The 19,551-nt window shown below is 28.3% G+C and overlaps 2 protein-coding genes across 2 annotated transcripts in view; both read left to right on the plus strand.

Annotated features, from left to right (window-relative positions):
• LOC119670917 (putative uncharacterized protein DDB_G0282133) overlaps window positions 1–2,585 on the plus strand; it is a 65,034-nt gene extending 62,449 nt beyond the window's left edge. The window contains exon 9 of the mRNA XM_038081362.1: window positions 2,483–2,585. Coding sequence (XP_037937290.1) covers window positions 2,483–2,497 — 15 coding nt within the window. The 3' untranslated portion in view covers window positions 2,498–2,585. The remainder of the gene's footprint in view (window positions 1–2,482) is intronic.
• On the plus strand, window positions 2,578–17,955 carry LOC119666943 (contactin-1a). The gene is made up of 5 exons (XM_038076221.1): window positions 2,578–2,619; window positions 3,201–3,483; window positions 3,613–3,980; window positions 10,683–10,812; window positions 17,621–17,955. Exons 1-5 carry the CDS (start codon window positions 2,578–2,580, stop codon window positions 17,890–17,892), a joined length of 1,095 nt encoding a protein of 364 aa, XP_037932149.1. The 3' UTR covers window positions 17,893–17,955.
• Window positions 17,956–19,551: the final 1,596 nt, after the last annotated feature.

The following is a 19,551-nucleotide window of genomic DNA, read 5'->3' on the forward strand; positions in this document are numbered from 1 at the left end:
TATTGCAAATAAACGGAAGTACACTCGGTAAAATTCCTTTTTTGTATGGCCAATCATTTTTTAACTCGTACTGTATATTCAAAGTACGAAATAAGTTTTTATACTACTTTTAGTTTTCAGAATGAAACTTTTGCCATCATTATTTTGCCATCTACAGAAGTATAAAACATTATTAATTGAATTATCAATATTTATTATTTTAATTTTCAAATTGGTTTTTTCAACAAGCTCCCTAAAGACAAAAGTTTTAATTTAGATTTTATAATTTAATTTATGTCTGTTTTATTATTAGTTCCAGTGGAATGAGCAATTATTAATTTCACGAATGAAAGGCATGCATTTCAACTCTATAATTTCATAAAATATTGAATACTACTCATATTATATATTATATGAAATATTATAGTAAATGCTATGTAAAAAATGTGAATGTATAGTATGAATATAAGGTAAAATATAGTTAACACACACTCATATAAATATGAGTAATATACTTATGAAACTCAATATTTAACAAATTACTAAAAAATTGATTTGAATAAAATGAGTTCCAATAACATTTTACTAATGAATTAATGAATAAATATTATAAATTCATTGCAAACATACATATATATAGGTTAGGTCATACCGGCGATCCCTGGTGGAAACTCTTACGCCTATTGGTCCATTATGTTACCGTATATGTAGGAAAAACTTGGGGTTTAAAACTACCTAGAACCTTTGGCAAACCCTAAAATGCTATTTAGTTTTACATATACATAAATAGAACAAAAAAAAATTATAATTAATACTTATAATGATAGATTGAAAGTTAAATATTCAATAGTTTAATAGAACAGAATATATATATATATATATAGTAGAATACTACTATAAAATAGTATTATACAATAGAAGACAGAAAGGTAATAAATACAGTTCGATTTCAATAAAAAAAATCCCACGGGTCACTTATACATCAAGCTCGTTATACCATCGCGATTGTTGGAAAATACGAATAATGTGACAATCAAAATAATGTTTAAAAAGAAAGTGGCCTTACTAGTCTTAAAGTCTGTCAAAACTTGTACGTATATGCAGAACAACTCAATATCACTTCTTAATAAACTGGTGCTAAGCAACGGCGTCATTCTGTGTTTGAGTTTCGGGGCATTAAGTACACGAAGCCAATGAAAGGACTTTGCCTTATCAAACGAGAAACGCAATACTAATTAATTGGATCTACACTATTCACTTATTCAACAAGAAGGCATATTGTGAAAGAAATTTAAGTACTAAGAGGACTAGCTAAAGAAAGTGATGGTAAACGTTCTCCTTTGGCGATGTTCATGGGAATATAATCCGGTATGCTTACGTATACATCTATTGAAGCATCATGCCAGGTTAGTAGCCTATTATGGCATAAAAAAAGGGTCTACCATATCTCAGGTGCCAATCGCAATAATGCGGAAAAAGATTCCCAAAACGCGTAAAAACGACAAATCGCCTTACTTAGGGGTAATATATGTGAGTTTTTATGCTAAGAGATTATTGTGAGTAGCGAAACTGGATAGTTGTTCACTTCAATATCAGGATCGAAGTTCAGAACTTTATGAAATTTTAATTGTGCTATTTACGATTCTATCGTCTCATGCATCAAAAGTACTCGTAATTTGTATCAATTATTGTTTAATTTTTTTTTGTTGAGAATTGAACCCACTAAAATCACCTCTTAGGAATGAATGTAGAAGATTTCCACATCAATGTGGAAACTTCATTCCAGTAATCAGGAGATAGAGATGAGAGCAGATAATTAATTATTGTTCAATAAGTACAGATGATAAATAAATATTCAAAAGCATTTTTTTTAAAAAGTATGTATTTGTGTATCTCAAGATTGAGCAATTAAAATGTTCGTGTTTAAGGGCGTACCCAGGACCGAAGTTAGGGGGAAACACTTATTTAAAAAATAAGCTTATTTAAAAAATTTGTGAAATTATATTATAATATTAAAAAGCATTTTTTATTAAAAAGCATGTATTTGTGTATCTCAAGATTGAGCAATTAAAATGTTCGTGTTTAAGGGCGTACCCTGGGCCTAATTAGGGGGGACGCCTGATATAATTATATGATATTATAATATATTTTAAAGTGTGCTAAGGCACCCCTCTTTAGTACTTTCTTCTTTTGCTTTTTGGCTTATATTAGCTAGTACATTTCATATATAGTTCATTGAAAACTTGAAAATCAGTATTAAATTTTTATTCGAACAATAATAAATTTTGAAAATTAGGGGGGCGAGTGTCCCTACCCCTACGCCCATGTTCGTGTTGTAATAATATTTAAATTTGGCATGAAATATGCTGACAAGAACAGCTCATCGTTACATATTTATTTCTGAATATTCTGTTTTTATTAATAATAAATTGTATATGAAAATATTATTTTATTTACAAATTTACATATTTGTATAATTTTTATATCTGATTTTCTCTTCCAGTGCTTACAGTATTAACGTCGAGTATAAAGTATAACGAATACGTTACGGATAAAGGGAAAAATATCTCCATTCCTTGTATTGCTGACGGTAACATCATGTGGGTTAAAGAAAACGGCAATAACAGCACAATTTTTCAGGTAAATATAAATTAACTTGGATTTATTATTTATTTTTATTCTGCACAAGGTACTCATATAATATATACTCGTATTTTTTATGAATAAAGTGGAAAAAACGTATGCCAAATATAACATATATGAGGAATAACGCATTGAACCGATGAAATTCAGTAGGAATTTTAATAAAAGCAAAACGTAACATTTATTTCAAAGGGAATATTTTACAATAATCCAACATAGTAAAATAGTAAAATATTTATTAATATGAATTCATACAAATTTATAACTAAAATATTGTATGGTTCAGATTTTTAAATACAAATACAAAAATAATTTATGTGTTATGCACAACTTGGCAGCATAAATACAAAATTGCAAAATATGCAAGCGTAAAAGTTAATTTCAGTACGGAAGAGCGCATTCCAACTGAACAATATCGATTCCATTTTCAGATATGAAAAGCGCAACATTCTACTGACATTGTAACTGCAAATAATGAAATGTGAAATTATCAAATGCAAAATGAAAAATAAGATTTAATTTAATGATACCGAAATGTATTACATTTTAATGCATTCCATATACATTTATATTTTCAGACCGGAAAATATTTGGTGCTTACTAATGTATCATCTGCAGACCGTGGTCTCTATGTATGCTTCGCTTCCGTGCCTCCTCGCAATGCCACAGACATAGCCTTAGAAATTGTTAATAGCACAAAAACCGATGTAGCAATTAGAGTAGAATTATATTCGAATAATAGCGTATTTAGTAATAGTGATACTAGTGTAGAAACAAATGTAGACTTATTAAAAACGACAACACCAACAATACCAGCAATACCAGCAACACCAAAAAATGTTAAATTATTGCAAACTGAAAGTGCAACAACAACGACAACAAAAACAACAGCAGCCACAGCAACAGCATCAACAAATATAATAAGAAAAACAAAAACAAATGCAACAACTGCTTTTACTACCTCGCCAATTACAACGTCTACAACTGTAGCTCTAACAAAATTGTCCTCATCCTCCTCCTCCTCCTTGGCACCTCACACTATTGCAAACAGTAGCAGTAGTACAACTAATTCCACCTTACCAACGCTTAACGAAGAAGAAGAGCAAGAATATCAAGCAATACTTAAAGTCAATCTAACTGTACGTACACCACCTGGTCCAGTATCACAACTCTATTTTAAAGCATCCACTATTTTGGGTTTTCTCATTTGGCGTTTCAATAAAACCGCCGCTGGTGGGTATCCAGTCCGTAGTTTCACAGCAGAGTATCGTAATGTTTCCTATGTTCAAACGCCATATAACAGCTCTTTCGAACATGCATGGATACGTATGGATCCTATAAACATTGCCCCAAATGTGGTAAGTAAAAAAATTTATGTACGAATATAGTAGAAATAGTTTTGTCAAAAAATGTATTAATGCGAGTAATATAAAACAAAATGAAATAACAAATTAAAATATAAAATAATGTATAAATGGAATGAATCCATAGACGATCTATAAAATATTTCAAGCCATAGTGATTATAAGAATTTGTATTATTATGTAGCAATTGCATTAAATCAGTCATTAGTCATTAGATACTACGGATGAGACACCATCCGTACACTAGAATTGAAGAACTACCTTAAACGTTGACGGCACCCTTTGAGAAGTCTCTATTTTAGAGCACTAAGTTCTCCGCAATATAACTCTCAGTGATCCGCCACAAGTTGGTGTTATTATATATTAATCAAAATATATGTAAATACGAAATTAAATTGAGTTTCGCGTTGAATTTTCATCATTAAAGGTGCTACTGCGATTGCTATCAGCTTTTTCTTAGTCACATCTATAACCTTTTTCTATAGCCAAGAAGTAAATTCTGTTTCATCTTTTCGTATAGGTCAAACATAATTGCTCTTTGAATATTTAGTGTTACAGAGATGTTCCGCGTTAAGTTTTCATCATCAAAGGTACTACTACAATTGGTATCAGCTTTTTCTTAGCCACATCTATAACCTTTTTCTATAGCCAAATTCAGTTGGGTCTTTTCATATAGGTAAAACATAATTGCTCTTTGAATATTTACCATAGTGTTACAGAGATGTTCCGCGTTGAGTTTCATTTCAAACTGCTTGTCCGATTGCTAATAAGATTACATCTTTTCTTAGTCTCAACTGTACTCATTTTCCAATAGTCAAGAAGTAAATTCTTTTCTTAGCCTCAACTGTACTCATTTTCCTATAGTCAAGAAGTAAATTCTTTTCTTAGCCTCAACTGTAATCATTTTCATATAGTCAAGAAGTAAATTCAATTGCATTTACTTTTTGTATGGGTCAAATCAAATAATCGCTCTTCAAATATTCATTGGAACAGAGATGTTATCGCATTTTTTTAATACAGTACTTAGAAATATCAAAAATGAAGTTAGGCAAATGCAGTTCCATAATATTGATGTAGATTTAGCTACTGTCGCTGGTTACCGTAATCCATATAATTGGACTATAGCAATGACTTCACACCTCTTTTTTTACCAAGACATTTTTTTTTTAATAGGGACCTCCAAGTTTAAGTATAATAAACTATGATTATCTTAATATGGTTTATGCATCTCTGGTATAATATATAATAAATTATATAAATGCATTAGTACATTATATAGGCTATGGAATAGGTATATTATTCTTTGAAAAAATTTTGTGCTTATTTTCTAATAAGTGAGGTCTCAGTGGTTAAACAATCAGATATCGATCCATACCTATTAAATAAGATTAACGGACCATTTTTTAACCATCTTGCGGACCAAGATCGGTTGGGACTCACTAGCCAATAGTGAAAGTATTCGACTACAGTAGCGAGTGATTGTAATTTAATCAATATTAGTTGATGAACATTGATGAGTTCATAATTAACATATAATATATGTATGCTGAGCATACATTGTGACCGAAAGGTTTTCGGAAATTCTCATTTAAAATTCGCGCGCTGTATATTTTTCGATATTTTAAGTTTATGTAGTTTGGCAGCACTGTCCTTAATTACTATGCCAAAAATGAGCGCGATCTGTCGGACAGTTCGTTTACGGCAGCTGTTGAAACCAGTTCACCTCAGTAGTGCGTTGCGAAAAAAACAATGGAAAAAAATATTGAACAAAGAGTTTGCATCAAATTTTGTTTTTCGAACGAAATTTCGTGTGCAGAATCGTTGCGAATGCTACAAAAGGCTTATGGGGAATCAGTTTTATCGAAAACTCAAGTTTATGAGTGGTACAAAGCCTTTCAGGACTGTCGTACGACCGTCGAAGACATGCCGCGTTCTGGACGACCTTCGACCTCTACCACCGACGAAAACATTGAAAAGGCAAAGGAAATCGTGTTCAAAAATCCTCATGTGAGTGTTAGAGAGATAGCACGAGAGCTAGGCATCGGTCGTGAGATGGCTCGTTTGATTTTGGTGGACAATTTGTGTATGCGACGTGTCAACGCCCGGCTTGTTCCGATTCACCTCAATTTGTTCAACATTATCAACGATTTTAAGGCCAAACATTCAATAAATACCATCGAACAGCCACCGTATTCACCTGATCTTGCACCGTGTGACTTTTTCCTGTTTCCCAACCTCAAATTACCACTCAGAGGAACGCGTTTTGAATCCATAGAAGACGTAAAACAGAATTCGCAGAGGGAACTCAAAGCCATACCGGAAAGCGCCTATAAAAAATGTTTTGATGATTGGAAGAAACGTTGGCATTTGTGTATCGCTTCTAATGGAGCATATTTTGAAGGAGATAAAATAAATATTGATGAAGGTTAAGAATTTTGCGTTTTATTTAAAATTTCCCGAAAACTTTTCGGTCACAATGTATATAGTACGTATATAACCTATATGGTAGTATTGTGACTAGTGTTCTCTACACTGGTTGCGCTGTCTGTTTTACCGGGATACTATTGTTTTGAATTTGAACATTATTACGTTATTTACTCACAACTAAGTTAATGATATAAAAAATGCAACATTACATCTATATATAATAAATTCAAATTTAAGTTGTTATTAGTTGATTTAATTGATTTTTAGAATATACTCAAACCTTTTCAATTAACTAGAAAGTCTTTTTGATTCTATATTCCTCACAATGTTGCAAATGAAGTCCGGTATTTTATAATAAACCGGAAAATTTGACTTATTTTATTGTTGACGATATTGAAGACTAACTGAAAGGATAAATCTACACAGTGACATCATGGGTGTTGTATATTTTCTTCGGGGGCCGTTGAACCTGATGTCAACAGATGACGTGCAATACGGAGGATACATTTTAGTTAGCTGCAGTTATTCTCAGCACTTTGTAAAATTTAAGATTTTATTTTGATTATTTTAAATATCGTTATTTAGTTTATTTGATTTATTTTAAGAACTTTTCTAAATTTATACGATTTTTTTTTCTAGAATATTTATGTTAAGTCAAATACCCAAAGAAACTCTTTTTAAATAAAAAGGAGTGCATATTGAACTATAAAAATTTAATTTTTAATTGATTGAAATTCAACATTAACTATTCTATATTCCGTTTCAGTGGTCTTTGATACTATTACAACCAACAACCAATATTGCGAAAGACCGTTGAAGATGAATATATGGTTATATTCGTAACGGCTGAATGGTTTGCCCTATTGGATGTGCACTTAAAATTGATTCTGATTCCCAGTTTTCACATTGATTAAATTATCTGTTAAAGTGAAACAGCATTTAAAATGTTGAAATGCATTTAAATTTATTAAGTCGTAAAAGTCAATTGAAAAACTTTTATTATAAATTTTTGCAAATGACTTTAAAGTCCATAAACGAAATTGGAGCTCGAGTAACGCATCGATTGTGCGTGTTGACTTGTTCGAATAATAAAAACAATATTTAATTTTCCATAACTTCTCATTGTGTGCCTTTTAAAATAGCAGCAATTTTCAATAAACAACTTAATTCCATTAAAATTATTTTCAATACGAAAAAATTGCGCCCTTCCCTGTGCGCCCATAGAGCCAATAGAATCCATAGAGCAGCGCATAACGACCATAAAATTCAAATCAATTTCCAATTTTCAATTGTGCTAGTCCAGCGCTGGCATCATTCAAGCTTCCATGCTGCGGATGCTGCCAATTTATCGCAATAAACTATTGAGCCCAATTTACGTTTAACAATTTACAAGACAGATTAAATAGAAATTTAATTTTGATGAAATGTATCTCTATTGACAGCAAATAGACGAACCCGTACATATTTATTTTGCTTCTCTGAATATTAATTGCTCTCGAAAAGCAAATAATCCACAGCGAAAAATTTCAATTGCTTTTTTTGCAATGCAATTATTTACGAAGCCTATTCAAAACGTTGTAAATATACTCGTATATTATTTTCCCCATATATTTTTATTTTATTATGTTTTGTGATGTAAATGTAAACCCCATGGAAAAACATTAAGTGCATTAGTAGGAGGCTTGTATGACGATGTATCTTCTAACCAAAAAAAAACATCAGGCATTTGTGTTTTAAACGATGTGCACTTAAGATATTTAATTTATTCGTATTTACTTATTTCATTGTAATTTTGTAAGCAATAAAAAAAATATTATTTTTACATTAAAATTTAGAAAGTATTCCCTTGCTCAAAAAGTTCTCGTAAGCGGATTTTTTCCAGTAGGTTAAAAGCATCAAAGACACCGTATGAGACTTGAACCACTTAAACCCACGTCTTAAGAATGCGTAATGAATATTGTTCCGTTGGATTGTGAAAATTAGAGTACTGAAAACTTTATTCAAGTATCTGGTTCCTAACAAGAACTTGTCGACAAATTTCTGTAGCATCCTTTCGCAATGTGTGACCTAGCCACCGCCATTTTCGTAGTTTTATGTAATCAATCATTGGTTCCAATTCAAACATATAATTCGAACATATAAGTTCGAAGTTACTGATGACATTTGGCCACCACACCGAATTTTGTCGAAGAGATCTGTTGACAAAATTTTAAATTTTTTCAGTAAGAAAGTCGGTTACAAGCCAGGTCTCACATCCATAGAGCAATGCTGAGATCACGTTTGACTCATGTTCTTCTCATTTTTGAGGAGAAGAATATTTTCGCTGAGTTCCATATTTGACGTAACTGTGAGTATGCGCTCGTTGCCTTGTTAATTCTGGTCAGGATATCTTTTTTTCTACTATCTTTTGCGGATATCACACTACCTAGGTAGTTAAAAATGTCGAAGATGATAACAGGAGGAAATTAAATTGATAGTTAGATGACAGTATAAATGAATAAGCTTAAACTAGTAAACGAATTGGTGTGATTGTGATAATCAGAAGGAGGCCATTAGGTATAAACACTATTATCGGGGTCACAAAAATCGCTGTTATAAAGAAGGTTGATGAAACTAACAGATTATACCTCATAGAAGTAGAGTTAAAAATATCAGGAGAACTTGTATCCTGTAGCCAAAATTAAATCAAAGAGAATGATGCTAGTAAAATGAAAGTCAGGAGGAAAGTCACGTGACTAGTGAGTTTCAACCGCAGGTAGGTATCTGTCGATGTGAATAATTTTAGACTTTGCATGGACCAAAGAATTAAAAAATTGTTTACTACAAGACTTGCGTTCATAATTAATACAAAGATGAAGGAAATTGAATTCAAATAAAGGGAATTAAAGCCGCGACCAAGAAGGATCAGACTCCCAAAACAAAGTTTTTATAGTCTCAAGGCGAGCTCGCAAGCCAAACAATATCGAATACATTCTTAATTGCTTGTTATGAAAGCCAACATTGAAATTATTTTGGAGGTAGCGTGGAACATGCATCACATACATCATTGACATCTTTCTTCTAAACTCATATGTGGTATTTATAGTATATTTGATCAAATTATCCATACAGAATTACTGACGCTTTTCATTATGGCGGGTATATTATAATTTAATTTGGTATGCAGACCTCCAGTTTTCAATTGAACTTAGCAGGTCTGGACACCAGTTTTTAAATTTTCAATTGTTGATCTGTTGCTATTGTAGACTTATAACCGTGGCTACAACCCATGACTTCAGTGTATCACCGACTTAAGAAAAATAATGAAATTGAATTTTTATTTGAGAAGATAATTTATCAGACTTCTATAGTTTTCTTACCTAAACGTTAGACAGAAGATAATGTGGCATTTCGTCTTGCAGGAAAGTAGTTCACTTAAGCCCTGAGAAGTAAGATCATAGAAGTAGTAGAAGTAGCCCATAGAGATGTCACAGTTTTATGCCATATATGTTGACTTGAGCAATTGTGCAAAATATACCTGATTGGGACCTAAAATACAAATACATACCGTTACCGATATATAAACTGTTTTAGACATAAACAGCATAAATACGGATGATAATTGCTTACTTTGAGAAGGTAAAATATAGTATAAAAAGGAGGGTGGGTGCATTTTAAATAATAACCGAGGTGCAGAGTGTCAATCAAAGGTCATATATCATATAAATCATTATGTTTCCGAAATGAACTTATGAAGACCATTATTATATATATATAAAATTTATCTTACTTTTCTGCTGGAACCATCCTGTATAAATATATCAACATAATATATTTTTTGTGTTTTTTTATTAATTTTAATTCATGCTTATAAGTAAATATTTTAATTTGTCTAAAATAAACCTCTTATAATTTCATTATACAGATTGTGTTATTAAATTAAATATTAAAATATTCTGAATATATTTATAATTTCGCACTAATTTTATTCGTTCTTTATTTCCCAACTGTTACTGTTTTTATAAGCATTCAACTTTTATTTAAATAAAAATTTGTACTCCGCAAAGATTGCAATAATAATTTAAATAAACCTTATTTTAAATTAATATGCGTTAAAACTATAAAAAATTATATTGTAAAATTTTCAAAATTTGCCAAACCCTATATACTCCTCTTTATCGATACCCCAACAGACGGAGCAAGCTGTTGTATTAATCCCTATTCTTTTCTTCTTTTTTTTATGTACAATTAATATTGCAAACTTTCATTACTTGACTGTCATCTGACTAGCGTCAAATGGAAGTGTATCATCTTGAACCCAACACCACCTATGAATTTCGAATATGGGCAAACAATGTATTGGGAAGCGGTGAAGTGGTAACAACCAATGTAACAACGCTACCAGAAACCAAGGAAGAAGGTGAGTGAAAATGGCATTCGACCTCTTTTAATCTACTAACTTATGTGCGATGATGTGGAGTAAGTCAACTTGTGTGCTTTACCGAGTACAGGTGTGGTCTGTGTAAACGTTTCACCATCAATGTCAACTAAATAAGCATTTTGACTCTACTCTAAACCCGGGAATTTCACTCATGCTCATTAACACAATTTTTTATTGTGCAGTTTAGAGAGTGCAGTGCAACTTTTGTGCTTATGTCAGAAAGGATGAAAAGTTCATTTTTAACCGACACTTTAATTAGAAATTTTTATTAAAAAAAAAATTTTTTAATTTTAAATAAAAAAATTTAAAAAAAGGTTCCTAAAAGTTCTCTAGATTTTTTTATAAATAATTAAATTTAAAATTTAAAACTGAAACTATTTAATAAATAAAAAAAATTTTCAGTAGAAAAAATCTAAAAAAGAACAAATTTTTATAATATAAAACTAGTATAAACTCTTCCTTCGGTAATAATTTATTATTAATTGCCTTCGCAACAGACAAATAAATGAATTAGTTGATAAAATGCTATATATTGGATTCTTCAAAAAGTAATTTGGTTTTTTTTTTTGATAAAAGTTAAAAACAGTTACATCAAAATATAATTATAAATGTTTTATTGAATCATATATTCCTATTTTTCTTTTTTTCGACCAATATCTTTCTCATTTTTCTAGTAGTAGCATGAGAAAAATTAACCCAAGTGGCTCTTAATATCCTTATTTAAGAATTAAAGTTTTTGTCGTTTAAAACAAATTATGGAGATCGGAAAGGATGATTAGTCAAATAAGTCAAACTAGTGGATGTGTGCAAGACATCACATCCAAACTACAAATATTTTTGAAGACTTACTACATTTAAATAAGATCTCGCATATAATCTTGGTAAAACGGGGTCCCTTTTTTATTCTGGACAAATGTCTTTTGCAATCTTCCTGACAATAGCATAACTCTATGGTCACACAACTAGTGAAGTTTGTTAATATAATATATATATTCCAATTATTTAACGTCCTAAATTATAGTTAAGGATTTGGCATCCATATATTTTCCAAGAGATGTTTAAATATCCCAAATATATATTTCCAAACTGTAAAAACTTTTGCTCTTCAATAAAATTTATTATTATTTCTGGATTAGTAAATATCCAGTAATTTTGTTCTTGTTAATACTACCGGAATAGTAAATAAACAGAAGAAATGAAAATTTAATCCAGCATATACGTAAGCCAGTGTTCACGTTTGAGAGAAACACTGTATAAAAACATTAAAAATATAAAATATAAAAACATTTAAAAAGAAATAATAAAAAACAAAAATAATAAATGCTTTATATTTTTTGAAGATTTTTTCGAAACTGGACAAACAGTAGATTTATAAAGATTTCCCAATTTACAAAAAAAAATAAAATAAAAATTTTTTTTAAATAATTTAATTTCTGAAATATATTTTCAATATATTTCAATTGATGACGAAAGTGACTATTTACTATACTTAATAGAAACTATTGTATTTAATAGAGAGCTTTTTCGAACAGTAATAAATTACAACAACAAAATTTTATTTTATTTAATAAATTGAATTTTTGGCTAACCACTTTAACCTGTTTGACTTAAGCTGCTTCGAGTATTGATCAGTTGGCTACTGAGTACTGACTCTGAGCTTCAAATTTGGCAGGGTACAAGTTCAACACTTGGTACTTACAATCTCGAAAAACTATTTACGAATAATTATATATAAAAAATAATTATAATTATATAGTATTATATAGTTATATAATTAAAATTATAATTATAATTATATAATACTTATAATGGTTATTTGGTAATACTCGAAACAGCTCTATAGTCATTCAAAAATTCAATTGTCTAAATATAATAATAATTTAAAGTTTTTTTATGTAACATAATTTTTAATCAATTTCTCTTAAAATGTTTAATATATGTTTTAGTTTTTAAATCCGAGAACATTTGAATATAAGTTTTTTAATTTAGTATCGGAAAAATCTAATTTAATCTAAGAACTTCAAGACTAAATTGTGTGAAACTTTATCATATACTTTTGTGATACTCACATCACAAACTGATACTGACCACATCAAAGAATCTATTTTCATAGAGTTAAGCACTAAAACGCATATAATTTTAATATCATATAAAATTCCCATTAATTTTTTTTTAGTATTAATAAAAATTGATTAATTTTTAATATTACCTTCCTAACTTAACATATTGCCTAGTTTAATTTTATTAGTATCGATATTCGTATTTCAATGTGTAAAATGTATAAGTTCAATTTGTTGTTGTTCGTTGATATAATTTAATTATTAATTATTTAATTATTAAAACTTAAATCTGTGTTTATATGTTTATCTTACTTTTTTCCGTAAATATTTTATTTCTTAGATTTAATTCGCCTGATACAACCCGATTTAGATAATTTTGATCCTCGTATATGGATAGTCGCCGTCAGTGTAGTACTTGGAACTCTTGTGATATTAGCGGTTGGATTGTGTATAGTTTTAACAAAAGAATGTTATCAATCAACGGAAATGGGTACTGAAAATAAATTAAAATTTAATTTCAATTTATTAACAAAAACAAAATCACGAATTGTTAAAACAGAGACTAAAAACACTGAAAATGATGGTTGCAAGTTGGATGTTGTTGTTGTTGTAGTTGCTTAAATACTATATAAAAAATATATATATATTATAAAAATATATATTTATATATATATATATAGTTATGTTTCAATGTTGTGTTAATAAATTTTTATTTTTTGCTTATTGTGTTATTAAATATTTATTTTATTTTGCTGTAAAATTAAATGCATTTTTTATTGATGTTGTTGAATTGTCAAATTGTAAAAAAAATAAAATTTATTTTATAAATTTTTTTTTAAAAAATATTTCGTTTTATTTTTCATTATCTTTTATACAAAACTGTTAAATTGCAATTCGATGTAATATATGTTTTATAAAATTATTATTATTGCAATATATTTATTTGCAATTTATAACTTAAACATAATTATTTTGCGCCATTTTATTATATATATCAAAACATTTTTTATTATTCAATATGGACTAGTCTTAGACTGAAATTATTATTGAGACATAAGGTAAGATATATAAGGTTTCATATATTAATAATTGTTTGTCTCATAGTTTTACATATTACATTTTTGAATCTACTTAAACTTATTACACCCAATAGAAGTTACTTTTCTCCGAGAATCCTTTTATTCATAAAGTTAACTAATCAATACATATATGTATTTTTTCGATCCTACAAACTGGAAAGTGGTTTTGTAAATATATATACCATATAAATTTAGGTTTATGTAGTATAGTAGTAGTAGTAGTAGTTCGATTACGATATCCTGGACGCAGCAAATTGGCGACTAATTTTTGTGAAGTTCTCTATTTTAAGCAGTTTTTTTCACTATTCTATATGTCGGTATGCACTAGTTCCAGAGATATTGCTCTCAAATTTGTAATTCAAACGCGTCTAATTGTTTTATGTAAAAATTTGCAACTTTAAAACTCGATATCCCGATCGATATTCTGATTTATATCGACTAATAGCATAGTCGAAGAAGCATAACGAACGCTAGAAAAATCTCTGTAACCAAATTGAGGGCGTAATTCTGTCGATATGGTACTTTCCATATCAAAGTAATAGTTACTTAGTAAGTTAAATCGAATGATTTATTTAAATGACAATTATTTTAAAAGCTTTTTTAGTTTATATAGTTATCATCATAAAGATTAGGAAGAACGGAAAGACTAGGTAACGGATGAGATTATATAGCTTATATAATGTACGTGTAGAAAGATTAAGTGTTGAGCACTCAGAAGCTTCAATTTGTTTTTAGATTAAGAATACTTTATAGTAAATTGAAAATTGCTCAAATGTTTGAATTTATATATATAATTAATTATTAAATATGACTACATTACTTTGTAAATATCCTTTTGATATTTGAAGGAAGTTTGTAATCTTCATGATTTTCTAAACAAAAATTACTCATCAGTAATCCCGCCATAACACTGGTATCTTTAGGGAGCGTCCCAATAAGATTCTATTGACAAGAGATAACTGTTGTCTGCGTGAATATGAAAAGGGCCAAAACTGACTTTTCAAATGAATAATTTTCAAATGAAATAATAATTCAGTTCTCACTATTTATTATTCTATTGTTACCAAAAAATGGAGCAAATTAGGAATCTGGTTTCAATATACGCACTTAAGTCCCTGTAAATACATATGCCTGTGCCTTAGCCATCGATCTATCGTATTTAACTTTACATATTATTTAGGGTGAATCAAACGTACCTTTTTTGGATCCCTATCATTATTGCTTCCCATTTTGTATTATTTAGTATAAAAATATTTATTTATTGAATTGTTTATTTTAATTTTTGAGAAATGTGTTTAAGTAATCGATGTGTAATATACAATTTATTGTGTATATATTAATTAAATAAAATATTAATTAAAAACAATTAGTGCACTTTAGTTTTTGTATATATATTTAGATGGTATGTATATATATGTTGTGCAAAAAGTTGAAGAATATCAGATTCATATCGTATGCTTGATAATATCACAGTCTGAAACGTTGCTATTGTTTAATAATATAACGAGCAGATTATATCATTTAATATATAACAATTTAAACTATAGAATATTACATATAATGTATATTTCATATATACTTATATATTATATATTTATATACTATATATACTATATATATATATACTATATATATACTATATATATATATTATATATATATATTATATATGATATATTATATTATTATATGCGGCCCTATGCTCCTCTTAGGAGTTAAAGGATTAAATATATATATATTGTATTATACATTTATATATTGCGTATATATTTAATATAAAACATACATATTTACAATATGTATGTTTCATATGTATGTTTCAATTTTCATTATATATTATTTATAATATTATATTATTTTATTTTTATATTATTTATTTACAATAAATAATATATTACTATTGTATACTTATAAATATTTATGTATTTATTATAAATATGTATTTATAATATATAAAATATTTTAAATATATATTTTAAATCATACCTTTTGCTCAAAAAGTATCCGGATTTTGTTGTTTGTTAACTACTCCTTAAGTAATAGACCTTTTTTAAAAATTTTTATTATGTTGGTACACCCTTTCTTGATATATGGTACAAATTTGAGCGCCATCTGTCAATTCGTTTGTTTAAAGCAGCTGTTTATGTGAGACTACCTCAAGTGCATTTAGCGATTTTTACTATGGAAAATTCTTATTGTACGCGATTTTTTGACCAAACACGGCACCACTGTCATCGCTCAGGCACCATATTCGGTAGATCTGGCGTCGTGCGATTTTTTCCTGTTCCCGAAACTCAAATTGCCCCTTCGTTGTAAGCGTTTTGAGTCGATTGAGTCGGTAAAAGAGAATTCGCTGAAAGAACTAAAAGCCATACCTTCACGGGCCTCGGAAAAGTTTTGTGGAAGATTGGGTTAAGCGTTGACATATGTGTATCGCTTCAGAAGGAGCATATTTTGATGGAGATAAAATAAATTTGGAATAAAATTTTAATTTGTGTGTTTTATTTACAAAATCCTTTTTGTACTTTTTGAGCTGGAGGTAAATAATATAAAATGCTACTTTTTATTTAATTTATAATCATAATTATAATTTTTTTTAAGTTTGATTTTCAATAAGCTTATGGCTCATAAAAATGATATAGTTACAGAAACAAAAACCGGTACCGGAACCGATCCGATATATTTTTTTAAATTAAACTAAAATAAAAACCAGATTGAAAAAAAATTCACTTCAAGGCCCTGACTATAATGTCAGTTAATTGTAATTTTTATTGTATTTACTTATTTTCAAAATCTCAAGTGTTTACTTATTTTTAAATTATTTTTTTCGTAAAATATACTATATGAGAATAAAGTTAAGATGTGTTTTGGTATTGAAAAAGTATATATAAGTTTATAGATTTTATTTATATATCTCCTTTTATTTTAACATATTCTCGCTGAATCCGTTTCTTTAATCCATCGTATGGTATGTTGTTGCTGTTTAGTATATTGTTGTTGTTGTTGTTATAATAATATCGTTCACAATTTTTAGCTTATTTATTTTTTTAAAATTTTTTTTAATCAATTCACTATAATTTCACTATATACTTCACTATACACTATATATTTAAGATCTGCTCGTTATGTATATAATTTCTATACGTTGTGTGCAAACTTTAATTCATAGATTGTTTAAAAGTTAAATCTTATAGAAAATTTATTACTAAAAAAGATATATTTTTAATTAAATATTAAATATCTTTAATTAAATATATTGCCAATTGTGTTATGGTTTGCACAGCTATGATGATAAAATTATTTTACTATAATAAAATAAAATGAACTTTGCCTAGTTGTATATAAATAAGAATTTTGCTGCATAAATATAATTTTGCTGCTGTTTCGCTTTGGTGTTATTTAATTTTCTAATAAAATAAATTAAGACAATCATTAACCATTCCGTCAAATCAATAATTTAATTTTGAAAAATATTTTTAAATATTTGCAATCATTTTTAATTTCATATACCACAAATATTATCTATGCAAATTATATCCCATTATCTTAATGTGTATCATTTTCTATTAACTAAACCTAAATTGCTATACTATCCTATTTTTATTTTCTATATTCTCTATTTTTATCTTTCACTAAATCATTTAAAAAAAATTGCTTAAATCTTTGGCTTCTCTGATATATAAAGCAGTTGAAGATGGCTGGGATAGCATTGAGCTAATACCGAACATTATACTAAACCCTGGCTTTTGCGAGTCCACAGCGAACGGTGGCCAGGCAGGTCCATATACACGTACAATAATCTTCGGTGAGGATGATGACAGTGACGATTATGATAGCGAATCTGATCATGAGCCCACAATGGAGAAATTCAAACGAAAGGTATCAGTATTTTTTACAGGTCCCACCATTAAACGTATTTGAGAGTACAACCACAAAAAAACTATACATTATATTTTGAATTTAATTTGTTTCTGAGATTTTAAATTTTCGACGTATATTGTTAATATAAAATAAAAAAAAAATCACGACATGATATTGATATTAGTAAAAATTTATAAATTGTTATATATATATTTAAAAATAAAACACATTAATTGTAAGAGAAACAATTACAAGCCTTTTATGCGAAAGTAAATTAAACAGATTTGTTATGCGTATTATCAAAATAAATTTATATTAAAAAGAATTAATAAAAAATAAGCGAGCTTTTTGTTATATGAAAGGTTTTTAAAATCATAGATTTTTAAAAAATTATAAATAAAGTGCTTAAGAAATTTAACAAATTTTTATAAATTAAATAAAATTCGCAAAAAAAAAAATACTTCAAAAAGTTTTATATTAGTTTTTATTTTTAAATTTAATTAATTTCAAAATTGATTTTATTACTTAAAGCACTGCCGAAATATTTTCTTTTTTTTTTGTAATAAATAAATTATTTTTAGCAGGAAATTTATTAATAAAATTAATAAGTATTTAAGAATAAATAAAAAGTAAAAGTGACTGCTTCTAATGCACTTGGTATGTTAAAGTAGAAAAAGTTTAAAAATATTCTAACAAAGTTTTCTTTTAGTCCAATAAAATTTTTTTAAAAATGAGGCATTTCGGATGATGTAAATATACAAGAAATAGATGGAGATATATATGGTAATTATATATAACATATGTATTCTATCACAGCTGTTTCACTTAAGCCTTTAGAAATTTCCATTGCCCTCATATGTGGCACACAGAAGAAGCTGTCGGAGAGGTGTATTCATTACTTTTTTTATAGATAATGTTTTTCTTTTAATTGAGCATTTATATATCACTTTGTAAAGTTCGATACTAACCTTAATAATGCAATTACCTTCTTGTGAGGCGTACGCCTCATATAAAGCATCAGTGCCCCAGATACTTTCTTCTTAACGGTCTCCTTTCCTCTCTAACAAAAAATAGAGCACACAAAATTATAAAAGTTGTTTCTCTAAATAATGTTTATATCTTGTTTGTGCATTTATATATCACTTTGTAAAGTTCGATACATCAGTTCCCCAGACATTTTCTTCTTAACGGTCTCCTTTCCTCTCTCACAAAAAATAGAGCACACAACATTGTAAAGCAATAAATAAAATAAGGCTGAATATGAGTAATATTTTGAGTTTGACTGAGCCTTCTGTATAACCGGAGACCAATGTCCTAGGCATTTTGTCTATGCGATAATTCGACTGCGTGTCCTACACGAAATTCTTGTTCAATGCGGCCTTGATACTGAGTTACAGAACTTCTAAAAGATTAATATAGTAGGATTCTGGTGAGATAGTAATATCAATAGTACTTATCTTTAAATTAAACAAGGTATGTACTTTAATAGTATTTGTGTTTAAATTAAATAAGATGCAATTAGATGTGTGGTTTAAACAAAAGTGACCGCACAACTTATTTAAAAAAATTATGTGCGGATTCCCTAAAGCTCATTTTTTTACGATTATTTGTAATTGAGATTTGGTTAACACAAATATTAGGGACTTTCAGTGCTTATATATTAAAATTTTAGTAGTATAGTTTCATAATTTTATATTTTAATTTATATTATTTATATTA

The sequence above is a fragment of the Teleopsis dalmanni genome, chromosome 1 (assembly GCF_002237135.1).
Source record: "Teleopsis dalmanni isolate 2A chromosome 1, ASM223713v2, whole genome shotgun sequence".
Taxonomy (NCBI): domain Eukaryota; kingdom Metazoa; phylum Arthropoda; class Insecta; order Diptera; family Diopsidae; genus Teleopsis; species Teleopsis dalmanni.

What these genes read in the sequence shown, in the direction of transcription:
- LOC119666943 (XM_038076221.1), top strand. Translation starts at nt 2,578, where the DNA reads ATGTGGGTTAAAGAAAACGGCAATAACAGCACAATTTTTCAG. An exon ending in ATAACAGCACAATTTTTCAG is followed by an intron (nt 2,620 to 3,200) that starts GTAAATATAAAT and finishes TTATATTTTCAG; the next exon opens with ACCGGAAAATATTTGGTGCT. An exon ending in ACCAGAAACCAAGGAAGAAG is followed by an intron (nt 10,813 to 17,620) that starts GTGAGTGAAAAT and finishes TCATTTAAAAAA; the next exon opens with AATTGCTTAAATCTTTGGCT.